This window comes from Periophthalmus magnuspinnatus, chromosome 2 (genome assembly GCF_009829125.3).
Source record: "Periophthalmus magnuspinnatus isolate fPerMag1 chromosome 2, fPerMag1.2.pri, whole genome shotgun sequence".
Taxonomy (NCBI): Eukaryota; Metazoa; Chordata; class Actinopteri; order Gobiiformes; family Gobiidae; genus Periophthalmus; species Periophthalmus magnuspinnatus.
The window spans coordinates 18,224,265-18,242,841 of NC_047127.1; the positions used below are offsets into that span (position 1 = coordinate 18,224,265).

General features: G+C 40.7%; 2 protein-coding genes across 2 annotated transcripts in view; both read right to left on the reverse strand.

The window, feature by feature from the left end:
- LOC117384147 (A disintegrin and metalloproteinase with thrombospondin motifs 5) overlaps window positions 1-18,577 on the reverse strand; it is a 106,410-nt gene that overhangs the window by 51,352 nt on the left and 36,481 nt on the right.
- Window positions 6,257-15,898, reverse strand: adamts1 (ADAM metallopeptidase with thrombospondin type 1 motif, 1). The gene is made up of 9 exons (XM_033980297.2): window positions 15,076-15,898; window positions 12,587-12,927; window positions 11,885-12,017; window positions 11,466-11,721; window positions 10,883-11,084; window positions 10,601-10,787; window positions 9,300-9,478; window positions 8,113-8,288; window positions 6,257-7,687 (listed from the first exon to the last, which is right to left on the reverse strand). The coding sequence occupies exons 1-9, from the start codon at window positions 15,686-15,688 to the stop codon at window positions 6,961-6,963; spliced, it is 2,814 nt and encodes a 937-aa protein (XP_033836188.1). The 5' UTR covers window positions 15,689-15,898; the 3' UTR covers window positions 6,257-6,960.

Genomic DNA, 18,577 nt, shown 5'->3' on the forward strand with positions numbered 1-18,577 from the left:
CTACCTCTTCAAATGTTTACAACTAGTCTAGTCTACATCTGCTAACTACATGCAGCTAACTTATATATATTTTTCTTTTATAAAGAAGCATTTTATGGAGATAAATTTTTCCCTGATTGTGGGAAGATGGACTGGTGTGAGCAGAGTTGTGTTTTAGTTTTTCCTCGAGCGATGCAGAAAAGAGGGAGCCACTACCTGGGTGAATGGTCATGTATGGTAGCTTTTTACTACTACTACTACTACTACTACTACTGCTTTTTTAATGCTACTGCTACTGCTGTTACTGTTGTACTGTCATAACTACTGTTATACTGTTATACTATAGGGTGACTACTTTTTTGTGCCTTCTACAATATTTTACGTTTTTTAAACTCTCTTTACTACCACAGTGCAACTACTTTTAAATGTCTTCTACCACTTCTGGTACTTTCACTACTTCAGTATGAACATGATGATAAAGAAGTGGTCAAGGTTCTATGGCCCTCTAGTGAACAAAAGAAAAAATGCAGGTCTGGTTGGGTAAGAAAAACCAATAGTTAAAGCTAGTATGTAACTTTCTGGGCACCTCACCTACATGATTCCATGGAAACAGCAAGTTAAAACCATACCTTGGAAGATTCTACATGGATATAGGTATGTTTTATACCATACTGTCATACAGACCCTCCTCTAGGCCAAGTAAGAGCCAGGTTTGTGGAGCTGCAAGCCACTCACTGTGAGGATGCATGTTTTTCTGTTTTTCAGTGCAATATAAACATTCATAATGAAAAGAACGTTCTTTATATTTAGTCTATGTTTTTGTTTTGTTTTTTTGCAAGAAGTTTCATTTTATGACTTTAATTTACAAACATGGTGTGGTTGGATTAATAAAGTGGGAGAATGGATCTTGTCACTAATAAAAAATCAGGGAAAAAATGCGGTGAAGTAGTAAAGCAGAATTAATGCAAGATACAAGTCATGACATCACAGCCTTGTATTCACAATATTTGTATAAGAGTTGGCAATATGTTTTGTAATAGTAGGAATAGCAGCAGTAGTAGTTGGAGTGATCTGCAATATATTTGTAATTGCAGTATTAGAATAGTTCAGTACATTTTAGTAATAGTGGTTGTAGTAGTAGCTGTAATAGTAGTAGTAGGTAAGGCAAAGCAAGTTTATTTGTATAGCACAGTTGGATCACAAAGTAATTCAAAATGCTTTACAGAATAAAAAAACAACAAATAAAAACAGAAATTATCATCATAAATGTAACATTAAAAGAGAAGAGACAGGATGAAAACATTTCAGTCATAGGCACAGATAAACAGAACCATTTGAGCCTGGATTTAAACATTGTCAAAGTAGAAACCTGTCTCACATCTTCTGAATCAGAATCAGAAAACTTTTATTGCCATCGTCTGTGAACACAGTTCACAAACTAGGAACTTACTTCGGTGATAAAGTGCAACATAAAACACACTGAATAAATACAAATGCAAATACAAATAAGGGCATGCAGAAAGTTAAAAAGATATGCTTAAAAAATAAAATAAAATACTTAGAGGTAGAAAATATATACAACAGCATCCGATCAACAGTGCAAAGTGGCTTATTAAAGTGACCGGTGTTATAAAGTGTCCAGTTTTGTGCAGATATTATAAAGTGTTCATGAGACAAACGGCAGAGGGGAAGAAACTGTTCTTATGATGAGAGGTTCTGGTCCCAATGGACCGTAGCCTCCTGCCAGAGGGAAGTGGCTCAAATAGTCCACGTCCAGGGTGAGAGGTGTCAGCTGCTATACGGCCTGCTCGCCCTCGAGTCCTGGAGACATACAGGTCCTGTATAGATGGAAGGCTGCAGCCAATCACCTTCTCAGCAGAGGCACAATGCGCTGCAGTCTCTGTCTGTCCCTGGCAGTGGCCCCAGCGAACCACACAGTGATGGAGGAGGTGAGGATGGACTCAATGATGGAAGTGTAAAACTGCACCATGTGGACCGGCAGCTTGTCTTTCCTCAGCTGCCGCAGGTAGAACACCCTGTGCTGGGCTTTCTTAATTAAGCTTAAGCTTATGGTTGGCTCCCATTTGAGATCCTGGGTGATGCAGGTGCCCAGGAAGCGGAAAGAGTCCACAGTGGTGATGGGGGAGTTCGTCAGGGTGAGGGGAGGCAGGGGGGCTGTGACTTTCCTGAAGTCCACCATCATCTCCACTGTCTTCTGGGTATTAAGCTCCAGGTTGTTGCTGCTGCACCAGGACACCAGCCGGTCCACCTCCCTCCTGTAGGCAGACTCATTGCCGTCTGAGATGAGTCAAATGAGGGTGGTGTCATCCGCAAACTTAACCAGTTTGACGGAGTCGTGGCTGGAGGTGCAGCAGGTGGTGTACAGGGAGAAGAGCAGGGGAGAAAGTACACAGCCCTGTGGATTCCTGTGCTGATAGTGCGAGTGTCCGAGACATTCTTCTTCAGCCGCACACACTACCTCCTGTCCGTCAGGAAGTCAGTGATCCACCTGCAGGTGGAGTCAGGCATGTTGAGCTGAGCGAGCTTGTCCTGGAACAGAGCAGGGAGGATGGTGTTGAACGCAGAGCTGAAGTCCACGAACAGGATTCTGGTGTAGGTTCCTGGGGAGTCCAGATGCTGGAGGATGAAGTGAAGGGCCAGGTTAATGGCGTCGTTTACAGAATGATTGGCTCTGTAGGCAAACTGCAGAGGGTCCAGGAGGGGGGAGGTGAAGGACTTGAGGTGGTGCAGGACCAGGCGCTCAAATGACTTCATGGCTACGGACGTCAGCGCCACAGGTCTGTAGTCATTAAATCCAGTGATCCTGGGCTTCTTGGGGATGGGCACGATGGTGGTCAGCTTGAAGCAGTCTGGGACGTGACATGACTCCAGGGAGGTGTTAAAGATGTCCGTGAAGACAGGAGCCAGTTCCTCAGCAGCAGTGTTGACCAGCAGTGTTCTGGATGTACTGCGGCTGTTTTAACACTCGTTTGGAGAGGCCAGAGAGAGTCGTAAAAGAAAAAGAAAATCTGTTGACTGGACAAATTGTGGTAGGAGTGAAGATGTTTTGCTGCTCATCCAAGCCACTTCTATAGCTCTGTGGCTTGGATCTGTCGACTAGACAAACGATTTGTCCAGTTGACAGATTTTATTTTTCTTTTGCGATGGACCAGACCTGGACAACTGAGATCTTACACAGATATTTTAGAGAGAGGTGACTGCTGACACTTTCTCTTTGATTCTGTGGACCAAAGTCTATGACTTATGTCTTGTCTGAGTTTAGCTGGAAACACACTGATTTGTTGGATGCAGTGGCAGAGTAAATCCACTGGTCCATATTCACCTGCTGCCAGTGAGACATAGATCTGAGTGTAATCTGCATAGTTATGGTAGGACACATTATTGCTGGGCATTAACTGGCCTAACGGCAGCATGTAGGGACTGAGCGACAGGAGTCCCAGGATTGACCCCTGGGGCATCCCACAGGTCGGGGACATTTTATCTGAGACAGTTACCAATTTCAACAATATACTCCCTAACCAGTTTAATGCAGTACCATAGATGCCCTCCCAGTCCTCTAGTCTCTGTAAGAGGATCTCACGATCCACAGTGTCAAAAGCAGCACTCAGATCTAACAGGATCAAGACTGAGACTTTGCCTGCATCAGTGTTCACACGGTTGTCATTTGTCACCTTGATAAGAGCAGTCTCAGTGCAGTGGTGGGGTATAAAACCTGACTGGAAAACATCAAAAGAGTTGTTTATTTGGAGAAAGTTAATAAGCTGCAAACAGCTTTTTCAAGAACTTTGCCTGAAAATGCAGATTTGGGATGGGTCAGTAATTGTTCAACAATGTGGCATCAGAACTGCTCTTCTTTAGGAGAGGCTTGATAACTGCAGTTTTCAAAGCTCTTGGGAATGTTCCAGATTGAAGTGACATGTTAACTATGCAAGTGAGTGATGACAGCAAACTGTTGAGCTCAGACTTTAGAAATCTAGTGGGTAACACATGGAGGCAGCATGTAGATGAACTCAGACTGTTAATGATCGTTGGGACAGTTTTGTCAGTTACAGGTGCAAAGTGAGTCAGCTCTAAGTGTCTAGGTGGCTGCAGGGGTGTTATTTGTGTTGTGGAATTGATGGGATTTTTCATGCCCTGAACCTTGTTATTAAACAATACTGCAAACTCATTGCACTCAGATGTGGAAATGAATTCTAACAGCAACGGAGCTGGAGGGTTTGTCAATCGGTTGACTGTTGCAAATAGGACACAAGAGTTCTTGGTATAATTTCCTGTAATGTCTGAAAAATCCCTCTCCCTTGTTCTACATAAACTGTGGTAGTACATGCACATCTTTTCTCTGTGAATCTCTTAAAGAACCTGGAGCTTTGACTAGTAGTAGTATAAATGAAGACATTGAGAAATAATTTGCAAACAACATGTTTTATTCATGACTCTAGAACCATGTATTTAACACTGTATAAATACTTTCTATAATAACAATAACTCTACTTCCTTCTGAACAAATAACCAATAGAATTATATTTAAAAGCCACGTGAGTATAGAGAATCTGTACAAAAATAAATAACGTCTGGTATTCTGTACAAAACACAAACCTTCGCGGAAGGCAGCACAGACTTCCTCATGAAGTAGTAGCAGACACAGTCCTCTGATCACTCATTCATAAGCATGCACTCATCTTTGGTCCAACATGCCCATACAAGGCTCGGGTCCAACATGCCCATATAAGGCTTTGGTCCAACATGCCCATATAAGGCTCAGGTCCAACATGCCCATATAAGGGTGAGGAAAGGATATGGCTAAAGAAGTCATGTTTTTACAAAATCATAAGCTAAAATGTAATGCTCTTAATACTGCCCTTTGTTTCCGTAACAAGATTTCAACAACCACTGTTTTAGAAATATTTGACTTTTTCTCTACAAATGATAGTGTAGTAGTAGGAAATTATAACATTGGTATTAGTAAAATTTTTCTTTTCAATTACTTTGTTTTTTGTTTAAAGTAAAACTATCCAAATTTGTACATTTTTGTTTAGGGTGGACTCCATGTGTAGTTGTGTGATGTAGCTGTAGTACTCACAGTGGTGGTATCAGTTTAAATTTGAATTGTGAACTATCAGCTGTTCATGGATTTCATATTGTTATTGGCGACATTTTGAGGACTTTTCCCGATTCAAAAGATAACATTGTACATTTTGTACCTTGGATCTTGAATCTGCTCCCTCAAACAAGATGGGCAATCTATTGTTTTAGATAGAATATTTTGTTTTAAATGGTTAATCGCTATGGCAATGGCCCTAATTTTGCGTCATTATGAAACTCATGGATAATACTGTCCTAGGTAGGGTTGAATAATAATAATAATAATAATAATAATAATAATAATAATAATAATGCCCAGATTTGCATGGAACTTCTTGATATAAAATATTGATACAATATAATGGTGAAAACTGAGCAATTATAATTATAATTTATAATTTCAACTCGATCAGTCCAGCTGTAACACTACTGTTGTTGTAAATATATACCGCAAAGACTGAAAAGTGAAGATAAATTACAGTTCGATTTAAGTATGCGTAGTAGTATTATTATTAGTAGTAGTAATAGTAGTAGTCAAATTGGTTAGGCTGTTTATTGCAATCTTATCATTTCATTTAGATTAATTATTCTGAAATCCAACTTGGAGTCTAGTGAGTAACCAATTTAAAATTTCTATTGCTGCTCATGGTAAGTGTTGTAAGTTGTATATTTTACCTTGTTAAATATATTAAAAATGTCTAAAAATGAATCCTAATTGTGCAGCTTTTTTCATGTTTTCTTTAGTAGACTACAGGAAAAATACAGCTTGTATTTGGTAAAAACATGACCATAAAATAACTTGAATGTGCCACTTAAACTGAAGTGCTACAAATACTGTTAAATAACTGCATCTCTGACTATAGTGTGTCCATACCTGATGGGGAATTCACTTTCAATATAATCTACATAAAACATGCCCCTTTAAGCAGCGTCCAGACCAGCTTGGACAAATTTTTTCAAAAATATTAACACTAAAAAAGAAAAGCACTCATTTTGATTCACTCATACAAGCACAACATTGGCACGATAAAGCAGCAAGCTGGTCCTATATATATATATATATATATATATATATATATATATATATATATATATATATATATATATATATATATATATATATATATATATATATATATATATATATATATATATATATATATATATACCCCTTTAAATTTCCAAAATGTGCCGATGCGATGCTACTGGCAGTCACTAATGCTGCAATGCCACTTTAGACCAAAATGTTGTTTAAAAAAAAAAAAGGAAAAAAGATCTTGGAAAAATTCTTGGATGTAAACACTTTCCACTTTTAAGTTTTGAGAAGAGGCAGTGGACTAGAGTTGGTAAAAGGTCCATTTGAAGATTGGAGGAGGTGACTATGGTGGCCTAAAGAACAAGTATGAAATATCTCTAAAATGTATGAAAAAATTACAAAATGCTAAATGTGTTTACTAGCACCAAAAAGTAGTGCATTTAAACATTTTAATAGAAAAATTTGAAACTGTTTTATAAGTATTATTTTGGAAAGTTGAACATTTTAAACCACTTGTAATTTCATTTGATACTTAGAAATTCCTTTTGGTCTATAAAAGGTAGAATTTTTTTTTTTTTTTTTAAAGAAATACATTTCTCATCTTAAATTTGAACATTTAGTTGCCAGATACTCATATTTTGAGCATTTTTCTACCAATGTCTTCAAGTGTATGACTAAGTGACAACTAATACATTTTACATTCTTCTTTCTGATTAGCCAATAATTAACCCTATTGTTTTTAAACGTTACTAAAGGTCCTAATTTATCCCACTGTCAAGATATTTCCCACTTTGCTCTTTAATTTGTCTCTCTAATGCCACCATAGCTGATTCATTTAACATTTAACATGGTCCCTGGTTGCACAATTCGAGCAGAGGTCTTGGCCTATTTTTTGAATCACAGCTATCGCTGGTCATGGAACGTCCATCGTGTCCAATACATTTTAGTTGTCTCTTCCTGAACCCTCTTCCACACGTTTTGGAGCAGGAAGACCACTCTCCGAGCAGCCATGTTGGACAGGGCGAAGACGCACACAATCTAACTCCCAATGGACGCAGTTCTTCGGGACAATCTTTGGAATTCCTTCCTTGTGCATCTAAACAAACTACTTCTCTTTGTTGGCTACCTCCTCCACATGTTTTCGAACAAGGCCCCCACTCTCTCAAAGTCCACTCGGCTCCTCCAACTTCCCGAATCGCATTTATAGATTGTTTACGGTTGCTAGTATTGCCATTAGCCACGTTGCTAGGTCGCGGTGCGAAATAGCTATACTTTACTCTAGGTCTTGGCGATTCCCCGACAGATAAAACTTGAATTGTCAAAGCTTCGGGAAGTGGGGCGAAGCTTCTCAGTCTTTCTAATATGGCGGATGATCCACTGTATCTTAGCAACGCGCCTTTCAGAGCAATGTCGGATTCCACGGTCATGAGTTTGTATTCGCCATTCAGGAGGTAGGAACCATCTTGTTTTTTGACAGCGAGGTAACTGCTGTCTGTGCCTGGAGAGCGCTGCTTGATGTCAACATGGGTCGCACCAGCTGGTATAGTCACTACGTCCTGGTACCCGGGTCTGGAAAATAAATGTTAAAATAAAAGTTTTGATAATTTAAGAAAAACGAACAAAAATGAAATTATAACAAGCAGCTTTTTATGGTAGGTATTCACAGTAAATTTGATATTTTTGATTTGATAATTGAACAAGTTCCCCAAATTTACCCTAAGACAGTTGAGGTTGTCTGCCATTGCCTTTAATTAAAAATTGCTGTTTTTCAGATGACATCACACATTCTATTGGCCAATCATATTTATTACAGATGGGGACATGTGAAATGAATATTGTTAAAATGCACATTTGTATTGTGATGTAGTGAGTTTTTGGGTCTAGTCACAGACAAATTCTTGGTCTATACCCTTTAAAAATTACATGCAAACCCAGCCTTTCAAGACAAACTTTAAAGTCAGCCCTTTTAGTAGTAAAAGTAGTATATATGTTACCTGGCCCGTTCCAGAGCTCCAGAGACCTTCTTACAGGTAGAGCCGTCTCCTCCACACACACCACATTTGTCGAATCGTTTTGAAGAGCCGATGACGCGATCACAGCCGGCTTTTACACACTGTCCCTGAACGCACACAGAGGTGGAGTCTGGGCTGCAGGGAGTACCGTCCGCCACCTACAGGGGGAGACACAGAGCAGGGTATTCATTATTTTGAATGAGCGTATTCTGACGTAGAAGTAGTAATAATAGTAGTAGTTGTAGTGTTGTAGTAAGTACCATTTATATATCTAAAACAGGTATTCAAATAGCAGTAAATTGATGTAGAAGTAACAGTAGCAGCAGTATTAGTAATAGTTATAATAGCAGTAGTAGCAGCAGTGTAGAAGCTATAGTACTTGTAGCAGTATTACTATCAGTAACCATTGAAGTATTAAGTATTTTATAATAGTAGCATTAATAAAAAGGAAATAATGCTACAATAGTACAATAAGGAAAAACAGTACTAATAGTAGCATCTGTAGCAGTAGCAAATAAAGAACTAGGTAGCAGTGATAAAATATACAAATGAGTTATTTAAATAGAATCAGTAATTAAAGGTCCTATATTACCCAGAGTGTTGTGAGCTTTAATTCATGTTCTAATGTTATTAGCTAATCAAAAACAGAGCTGGAGTTGTGTTCATTCACACATGTTTAAGTATTAGTTTATTATTAGTCTGTCTGCATCTCCAAAGCTCAAAATGCTCTGTTCCACCTTGTGATGTCATGCAGTGGTACTTTTCAAGTTAACAGCTCCTTTTACTTTTAGTTCAGGCATGACTGACAATTCAGGGCTGAAATGATCCAAGTTATTCTAGTGATGTCTAGTGGAGTTCAAAAACACAGTGGAGCACTTCTTGTATTACCACATGATGACATCACAAGGTGGAACAGAGTGTTTCTGTTTGAGAGAAGAACTCAGCCTAAATATGCAGGGTTTGTGTGTTAAACATGTGTGAAAGAAACAAAACACAACTCCTGGTCTGATGATGAGGAAACGTTATAACATAGAAACATATTACATAAGAAGAATGCGATAAATCTCTTCCAACATTTCTGAAATAGTACCCTTGGGCAGGCTGAAATTTTTATGGACTCGTTCAACTGGTGGGTGTATACTCGCAGTAGTAAAATGTTTAAATCTCACCTTGGACTTGAGTACGAAGAAGTACCCGGTCCCTTTGGCGCGACACACCAGTTTGCAGCGGTCTTTGGGGGAGACTCCGGCGTATTTAGGGACCCACTCGACCCCTTCACCTGAGCCCAGAGACACCTGAGCAGACATGTCGTTATGCACCAAGCACTGCTCCTCGCGGAAGGACAGGCCTGGAGAGAGGAGAGACACATTTCAAATTTAACTTTATTTTAAACTATTACTAGTAGTCATAATAATAATAACACATAAGTCCCATATAGCACTTTTCAAAAGAAGCTCAAAGATACTTTACATAGGCAAGAAGAAGACAATACACAAAATAAACTAAAAATAACAGCGACATTACTGGAGACTATGAGATGTGGAACTAGAAAAGTTACACAGTACAGCTTTAAAGTAAATAGTTATTTACTTTAATTGCTATTTTGACGGCTGTGGCTTCACTTGCTTGTCTATATGAAAATACTCAAGTTGAATGGCATACTACGGAACACTCCAGGCACCGCAATAACATCTCAAGACAATAAACCAGAAAAGTTACATATTGTCCCTGTGTCTCCATGGGGTCTTATTCTAAACACTGTTAAGCTTTTGGGGAAAGCGTGGGATTCTTGGATTAGTTTAGTCCCTGGTTTAGTCCTAGTTCATATTTCCGTCTTCTCTCAAACGCTTGTAGCCTGTTTACAATGTGACCTGTATGAACTAAACCTGAAGTATACTCTGTATGTGGTTGGTAAATAGTTGGATTGAGAGAGCAGATCTAGAGTGTGTCCAGCGTGTGAAATATCTCAGTGAAGTGCCACAGACTTCAAACAGGAGGTGGTGGTGTCATAGAAACACAGCCTAACACTGCACCCTCATGTGCAAGCCTCGTGTGTGCAAGCCTTGTGTGTGCAAGCCTCATGTGCAAGTCTCATGTGCAAGTCTGCTGCTCAGCAAATGAGGGAGTCTTGGTTTAGGTTTTTGTACATTAAAATAATCACTGGCATTAAATCTCAATTCAAATCATAACAAGAATTTTCATTTTCCCCTCGCATTTCCTACTGACCTATGAATACAAGTACTATGACTGTACTTAATAAAGCATTGTGTTGACACAGGTAGTAGTAGTGGTAGTGTTAAGAGATTCATCTAGTAATAGTAGCATATAAGTAGTAGCACTGATGACATAAGTAGTAAAAGTTGCAGCAGTATTACACTCTGGGCAGGCCTCCAGGTTGTAGTAATAGTCATAGTAGTAGCAAAAAAAAAGTAGTAAAAGTAGCAGTAGTACATATATAAGTCCTATTCACCGTTAGTCTCGGGGCAGGTCTCGGTGTTGCAGGAGCGGTACTGGACCCTCTTTCCTTCACAGAATTGTCCTCCGTTTTTGGGCAAAGGAGAGTCACAGCTCCTGAAGGAGTACTGCACCCCCCCTCCACAGGTACGAGAGCAGTCACCCCACGGCCCCCACATGCCCCAGCCACCATTTACAGGGATCTACAGAGACACAGGAGGAACAAAAAGGTTAGGAATGACTATAGCATGGCTAAATGCAAGTTGTTGATGTCAGTTAGTAGTAGTAGCAGTAGTACCTGTTGCTTAGCTGCCTGGCTCTTGCTCACACACTGCCCAGACAAACAGAAGCTGTCGTGGCCGCAGGACGTGCCGTCGGCCCAGGGGAAGTTCTTGGTCTGACACACCAGGATGCCATTGGACGTGGTCACTGTGCACCACAGAGCTGAACAGGTACTGCTCAAGTCAGGACAGTGCTGAGAGTCATCCCCAAACGTCAACCTGCAGAACACAAAGGGTTCAATACCAACATTACAACTGCAGCATTTAGAACAACTAGGGCTGAGCAATTTGAGAAAAATATCACAATTAAATTAGCAAATTTTTATTAATACAATTTGTTAAAAGTTCAGATTTTAAATAAACATCTAGAAGAATTGACAAAAGTTATGAAATATGAGCTGACAAAGTCATACAAGAAACACATTTCAGAACATGCTTGCCATGGCTAAACCGGGGCTAAACCGGGGCTAAACCGGGGCTAAACCGGGGCTAAACCGGGGCTAAACCGGGGCTAAACCGGGGCTAAACCGGGGCTAAACCGGGGCTAAACCGGGGCTAAACCGGGGCCTTTACCAGATCTAAAAAAATGCCAATATTTACCTGCATTGGTGGTCAGCATCATATACTGTCCCTGGTAGATGCTGAGGAAGGGTTTGTGGTTTCTGGGGTTTGTCCAGGAGGCACTGCCCGTGTCCATTGTCCAGGAAGGAGGTGACCATGAGGGCGGAGCAGGGGGACCATGGCTCTGTCTGGTCCAGGTTAGACAGAGTGGAAGCCATCATGTGAGAACCCCAGTGAGGCCCATTCACTCCAGAGCACAGCTGAGCGTCATCATGGGGCATGTTAAACACATGACCTGGAGATATGGACGTGGTTAATTGAGGATTTGGTTGTAATGGTGGTTGTTGTACTTTTAAGACAGTGCTTAATGTAATATAATAGTAGTGGTAATGCTTTTTATTTTTAGTTGAAGTAATAGTAGTAGCAGTAGTAGTAGTAGTAATAGTAGTATTTCTTACCAAGTTCATGGGCGACAGTGAAGGCAGCCTGCAGTCCATCATCCTCAATAATGGAACAGCTACGGTCTGGGTCACACACTGTCCCCACGTCGGCCATTCCCAAAGTATCACAGGAATGAGCCCCGCACAGGTCCTACAGAGAAGACAGGGAATTCATGAAACAGATGAACATCTGTGGTTGGACTGTCCCACTTTTGGACGCAGGTTTGTCAAGTTCTATGGTCAGATTCCAGATCCTTCTAGATTCAAACTGAATGTAAAAGGGACTGGCTAGTCAGGCAAGGAATGCTCCACAGCATACAAGTAAACATAGATCAGATCTGTGGGTCATTTCTCCACAGATCTGACTATGTAGACATATATTATTGCTATACCATGGAATATTCTGCAAAGCAATGAGAAAGTGGCCTACCCTGCTATCTGAACTGCTACACTAATCCAAGAATCCTCTGCATTTCAGTTTGTAGAGGTTTAAACTACAGGGTTAGCAGCTTTTGCACAGAATAAGAACCCATGAAGACAAGGAAGGGCATCTGACACACAGAGACATTTCAGTACAGTTTGCAGAGGTCTAAACTACAGGAACAACATGATTTTTCTATAGACAGGATATTTTGTTGTTTCAGAGGACATTCAAGCTCATCTAATCTGTTTAATCATCATTTCACTTCACATTTTCCCAGTATGTCCCTCCTTTCTTACCGTCCTTGTGAACAGCACGGCGGTATCGTAGTGCTCAGGGTGGCTGTCTCTGGGTGGGTTGTGCTGTCGTTGCCATTGACAAAAGTTCCTCAAAGTTAGCGCAGCATTGGACGAGACTTTGGGTCCCTTCTCCTCCTCGTACACCACCATGAGTTTGACCAGAGCGAGGGAGATGGAGTTATGGATACTGTGATGTTTGTAGAGACGAGACGCGACCGCCATGATGGTGAGGAGGTACGGTTTGAGTCCGGCTCCATGGAACTGGGCCATGGACTGGTCTGCCACTAGCATAATCTCCAGGTACCGCGGAGTCGAGACGAAACGCTTGGAACGGTGGTTAGCTGGAAGATATACAAGACAACTATATGTAAAAAATACTACTCAAAATACCATTTGGTCTGCTTTATAATAGAACAAAGACTTTACTCATTATGAGCAAACGTTTATAACAACTAGCATGGTAATTGTGCACTTCCTGATTCTCAGATAATAAAACGCTTTACAACAGATGCAGACAGTACACAGTTGACTTATTTTGACCTTGAAGTTTATAAAATATATCTGTACTGGGGAAAGATACATTTTACTTCAACACATGGGGTAAATCATGTACAGCTCCTTTAACTGACTAATATTAATTTTATTGTCTATGGTTAGAAAATGGTCAAAAAGTTGCAGAAATACTTGTTTTAAGATAAAAATGACAAACAAAAAATACATGTATCTTTTTTATATATTCTTTTTTTGATATTTTATTCATTTTCTAGTTTTCAATCACTTTCTGTATTTTTTGCTCAAAACTTAAACCTGTAAAACGAGCGTCACAAATTCACATTCTTAAAACAAAAATCCTCCTCCTGCTGGTGCACTTGGTACCAGGACTTAGCATTGGTTTCCTCCCAGCGCTACCGGCCTGTGGCTAGCCCCAATCTCTCCTCCCTCTCCTCCATTCCCCTCCCTTCTTTACTCCTCTCTCTCTCTCCTCCCTTCCTTCTCTCTCTCTCTTCCTCTCCTCCTTTTCCCTCCCTTCATTCCTCCTCTCTCGCTCTCTCTCTCCTCCTCCTTTTCTCTCCCTTTCCTCTTTCCCTCTCCTCCTCCTCTCTTCGTATAAACTGTCAGATTGTTGAGCGTGTGCTCAGTCAGCACATTGGTAATGGCTGTTATAGTAAGTCGAAGTTTTCCTTCTGCCTTTCCCTTCAGTTTTTGGGCTGTTTCAGACTATATCACACATATGCAACACATTTAAGTTTGAAGGGCACATTTTGATACAGAAGCCCATTTTTAGACATAAAATACACTAACATAGAAAGTCTTCACTCAAATTATGCAGTTTACAAAAGGAATAGTGCAGTAGCTTTGGACAAGAGGAGTTCTGAGCCAAGATATGAAGCACATTTTTGCATTTGAAGAAGCAGTTCTGAGTAAAAATTTGAAACATTTTTTCAACCTTCAGAGTCAGTTTTGCCACTTTTAATTAGTTGTAGTGACCATAATGAATTTAATTGTTCTGAAGTAACTCATCAGATAGAAATGTGACAGTTCCCATGTTACTTGAACAGACAGACAGATTAGATAGATATATAGATAAATGGATAGATCAATAGACAGATAGTCATGAAACTATTTCCTATAGTGTTTGGTTTGCCAAATATTCACTTCTGCTGTATCACTTGTAAAATTGGTAGAAGTTTGAGTTTTGTCCCTCTTGGGTACCTGTAATGAGTCTTGATACAATTACAAACTACTAATTTGAATTGTTAAATGTTACAATAGTTTGTAATATTATATGAATACATAAATGTGGATTTTCTAGTCATAAAACTAAACTAAACAGTATTAACATGAGGTCTTTTTAAATGATAAATGATTTGATTTTAATGCTCCACTTATCTAGTGGAAGGTCTGTCACCTGTTTCTCTTCTACTGTGGAACATTTCAAATCTCCATGGACTCTCCACCAGACAAGTTCCACAGTGCACCTTTAAACCAGAGTAGTCTCACATATGCTTCCTTGTACAAGACCGTACCTGTCTGGGGAATCGTACCTGTCTGTGGGACTGTAGCTGTCTTTGGAACTGTAGCTGTCTTTGGGACTGTACCTGTGAGTGGGACCGTACCTGTCTGCTGGACCTGTCTGTTGGGCCGTACCTGTCTGCTGGACCTGTCTGTTGGGCCGTACCTGTCTGCTGGACCTCTCTGTTGGGCCGTACCTGTCTGTTGGACCTCTCTGTTGGGCCGTACCTGTCTGTTGGACCTCTCTGTTGGGCCGTACCTGTCTGTTGGACCTCTCTGTTGGGCCGTACCTGTCTGTTGGACCTCTCTGTTGGGCCGTACCTGTCTGTTGGACCTCTCTGTTGGGCCGTACCTGTCTGTTGGACCTCTCTGTTGGGCCGTACCTGTCTGTTGGACCTGTCTGTTGGGCCGTACCTGTCTGTTGGACCTCTCTGTTGGGCCGTACCTGTCTGTTGGACCTGTCTGTTGGGCCGTACCTGTCTGTTGCGCATTATCCGCTGTCTGCTGGTTGGCGCGCGGCTCCAGGTTTCTTGGCACCCGGGCCTCGTCCTCGTTGACCCCGCACTTCGAGCCTCCCTCTTCGGTTACGCCGGCTGCCGTCCCGCGGCTCATGCGCCTCACCACGTGCACGTCCTCCTCCTGCGCGTGCTCGTAGTCGGTCTCGTTCAGCGGTTGGATGAAGTACTCGAGTCCTTCGTAGTAAAATCCTCCTCTGAGGCCGTGGCACAGGCTGAGCGCTGCGGCGGAGTGCTCGTCCCGGTTCACTTTCCCCGAATAGAAACACACCTGGTTCGGCTCTGGCGTGGGCTGGACCTCCGGAGCTCCGACTATGTGGAAGACAAAACCCGGGGCGAGGAACGTCTGATCCGGCTCTAGTGTCAAGATGAACCGCTGCCCGAACACGCCCAGCTCATACACCCGCATCTCCGCTCCCTGCTCCCGCTCCTCCGCGCTCAGACCCTCCGTGGACACCGAGTTTGGGTCGAGGCGCACGGGTGTCACTACGCTGCGCTCCCAGGCGGTGCTTCTCTGCGCGGCCGCGATAAACGAAGTCATCGATAAAACGAATGAAATGGAAAAAAGCAACATTTTTCTGTCTCTAAATCAATTCCAAAAAGTGAAATATCCTTTTTTAAGGTGAGTTAAAGGGATCTAATCCAGTGCGGGTTCAGTCACATGTGCGGAAAATGGAAATAAACTGTTCAAAAAGTAAAATCCAAGTTTCTCTATTTCTCTTTCAAACTTCAGATGAAATTTCCACTTGAATCTTGACTTGTCTCGCTTCGTGTCTTTTGCCTTAAATTCTGGCAGGAGCGAGGCTTTATATCCGTCTCCCCCTGCCCCGGGACCTCCCCTTTTTTTCCCCGAGCGCTTTGATCCAAGAGTCGGACGCAAGCAGCGAGTTGAACCCGTGCCACGAGAATCTATCACTGTGGAGAAGTGCTTTTTCCCCTCCTTACGATAGTACATTTTTGGCTACTGCATCATCACTAAAGACCAGGACAAACACTTCTAAATTACTCACGTATTACTGTCAACTGTTTTAGTTACGCACATGTTTAAACCTTCTCACACCACGAGTTTATGTCAAGTATATTTACATATTTAGAATCCAAACGTCTGAAATGTAATTGGTACAAGTTTAACAGTGACACAATAATCGTGGATAATGTAAAATGTGATTTAAATACATACTACACGACTAAATATGCGTAAATACGTCTCAAAAGTCAGTTTCTACTGAATTCAAGGCGCAGTGTGTTTCCCGTTCCACCTTAAGAAAACTCAGGACGTAAAGTACACGTGTTGTAATGCGCCGTTGGTCCACTAGAGAGCGCACTCGACTTAAAAATGAATAACTTTAGGTTTCACAAACAATGGAGGTAATTTTAGGTTTGGACTGCAGGTGGCGCTATTGGATTGCGTTCGTATTGGGTGAATAGGAGCGTAGGGTTACAGAAGGGACTTTGAGGTGATGACAAAGGCTAAGTAAGGCGAAGTTTACATGGAGGTAAGTGAATTAAAATGTGCCGTTTGTGTTTTTGTGTAGAAACAGTGACATTATAACATTAAGTCGAACTTGCACATTTCTGTACAGTTTTGCGACATCACTGAGATCTGTTTTCCATTTGTTAAAGCTGACTTTTGTACTTTTCCATGGCAAAGAACAATGTTCCACAGTATCGCATTAAACTTGTATATCTGTCAAGTCAAAGGTCAGATCTGTGGAGAGGCAAGCCCACTCACATTAACAGTTTTTTTCACTATAAAAAACACCTGTGATTGAATAAATGCGAGATGAATTATAAAGTTTAATGTCAAAAAGTAAAACATACCAGGTCTCCATGGAGACAAGGAGGTGGTGGGAACTCCACCTTTAACATATTTTCACAAATCAAACCCACGTTTAATTTCATTTCAATATAGTGTGTTATAATATTTTTATATATGGTGAAATACATATTTTAAAATGTGTACATGTTGTTATATATTTGATTGTCAGGTTCAATCTCTGTTTGGACGCATTACTTACCTATGTTTATAGGTGTCATTTTGAGGACTTTTGACCATTCAACATAGCATATTGTGTTTTGAAATGTGACAACGCACATTTCTCATCACTTTGACACTTATAGACCATAGACTGTAAACTAGAATTTTGCTTTTCAAGTTTAAGCTCCGAAGGGCAATTTATTCTCTGTAACCCATCCTTCAGTGTCTCTGGGTTTAACTTGAGCTAGTTTTGAGCTGGTCCTGTGTATGTTTTGGGCTGGGAGCCAGGGAACCAGCAACTTTCTCACTGTATGGCGAGAGTGCTAGCCTTTCAGCCACTGTGTCACTTTTAACAGATTTTTTTTTAAATTCCAAAACCTTGGTCTTGTCTGCTGTTTGTTTATGAGTGTAAGAATGAAAGCTGAGGAGTCATGAAAAGTTAAATATATTTATTTCTGTACATATATTCCATGTGAATGCTAGAAAAGATGCGTTTACAGACCACTCCACAGTCCGAGAGCTCATATACTCTGTCTGATACAAAACTCAAATAAATAAACTCATTTTGTTTCATTATTATTCACACACAATAAATTACATGCTCAGTGCTGTCCCTCTGTGCTGGTCTACGTTAGCTAAACACGGTTCGATGCTAACGCTAATACAACAGATTATAAATTTTAAACTCTTGATTGTTTCTTATGGAAGCAGGCTGTGTGGTCTGGATGCTTTCAACGGGTGAAGTACGCCACAAAATATAATGCCAGAAAGTACTTTATATTTTGGAAGACTATCGGTAAAACTGAATTAGCCATTTTCAAAATAAATACATTTCTTATATGACACTTTGCACTGATTTCACGCTGGGGGGTCTACATGTATGTCTATGGCAGAACGTTTAGTAGTTACCAAGGTGACACCGTGCACACATTAGCAAACAATGACAAATATTTTTTTAAGATCGTCTGAAAAACTGGATTTAAAGAGTACAGGAGCCTGTCCGAGCATTCGGGGTCCTGTTCAAGAGTTTGATTTTACACTAAAAGGTGAAAGTGACTGAAAAACTGTTGGCTAATGCTAATGCTAGCTTGTGACTGTAATGTTATTTGAGAGGGATTTGTTTAACAGCACAAATCAGCTCACCTGTTGGAGTTCCAGCTAAATCAAATCTTTATGGTCAGATTGTGTTAAAACAAAGCTCAGATTAAAGTCAGACAGAGCAGTGCCACTGGTGAGATTCACACCCCCAAGAAATGTTGATGACATCAGCTGCAAAGTATCAATAAGTGTTTGTTGGATGGAAATGTACCATTTTGAAACAGAATTCTGAAATTAAATCAATGATATATCCAAAGGTCCAGTTCTTTTCAGATTCCTGCTCATAGGAGACATTTTGAGAACTTTTGACCATTTTACATTCTTATTTTGGTTAAAAAAAAGATGATGGAAAAACAAAACTGCTCCATTAGACTTTTTGAAGACTGC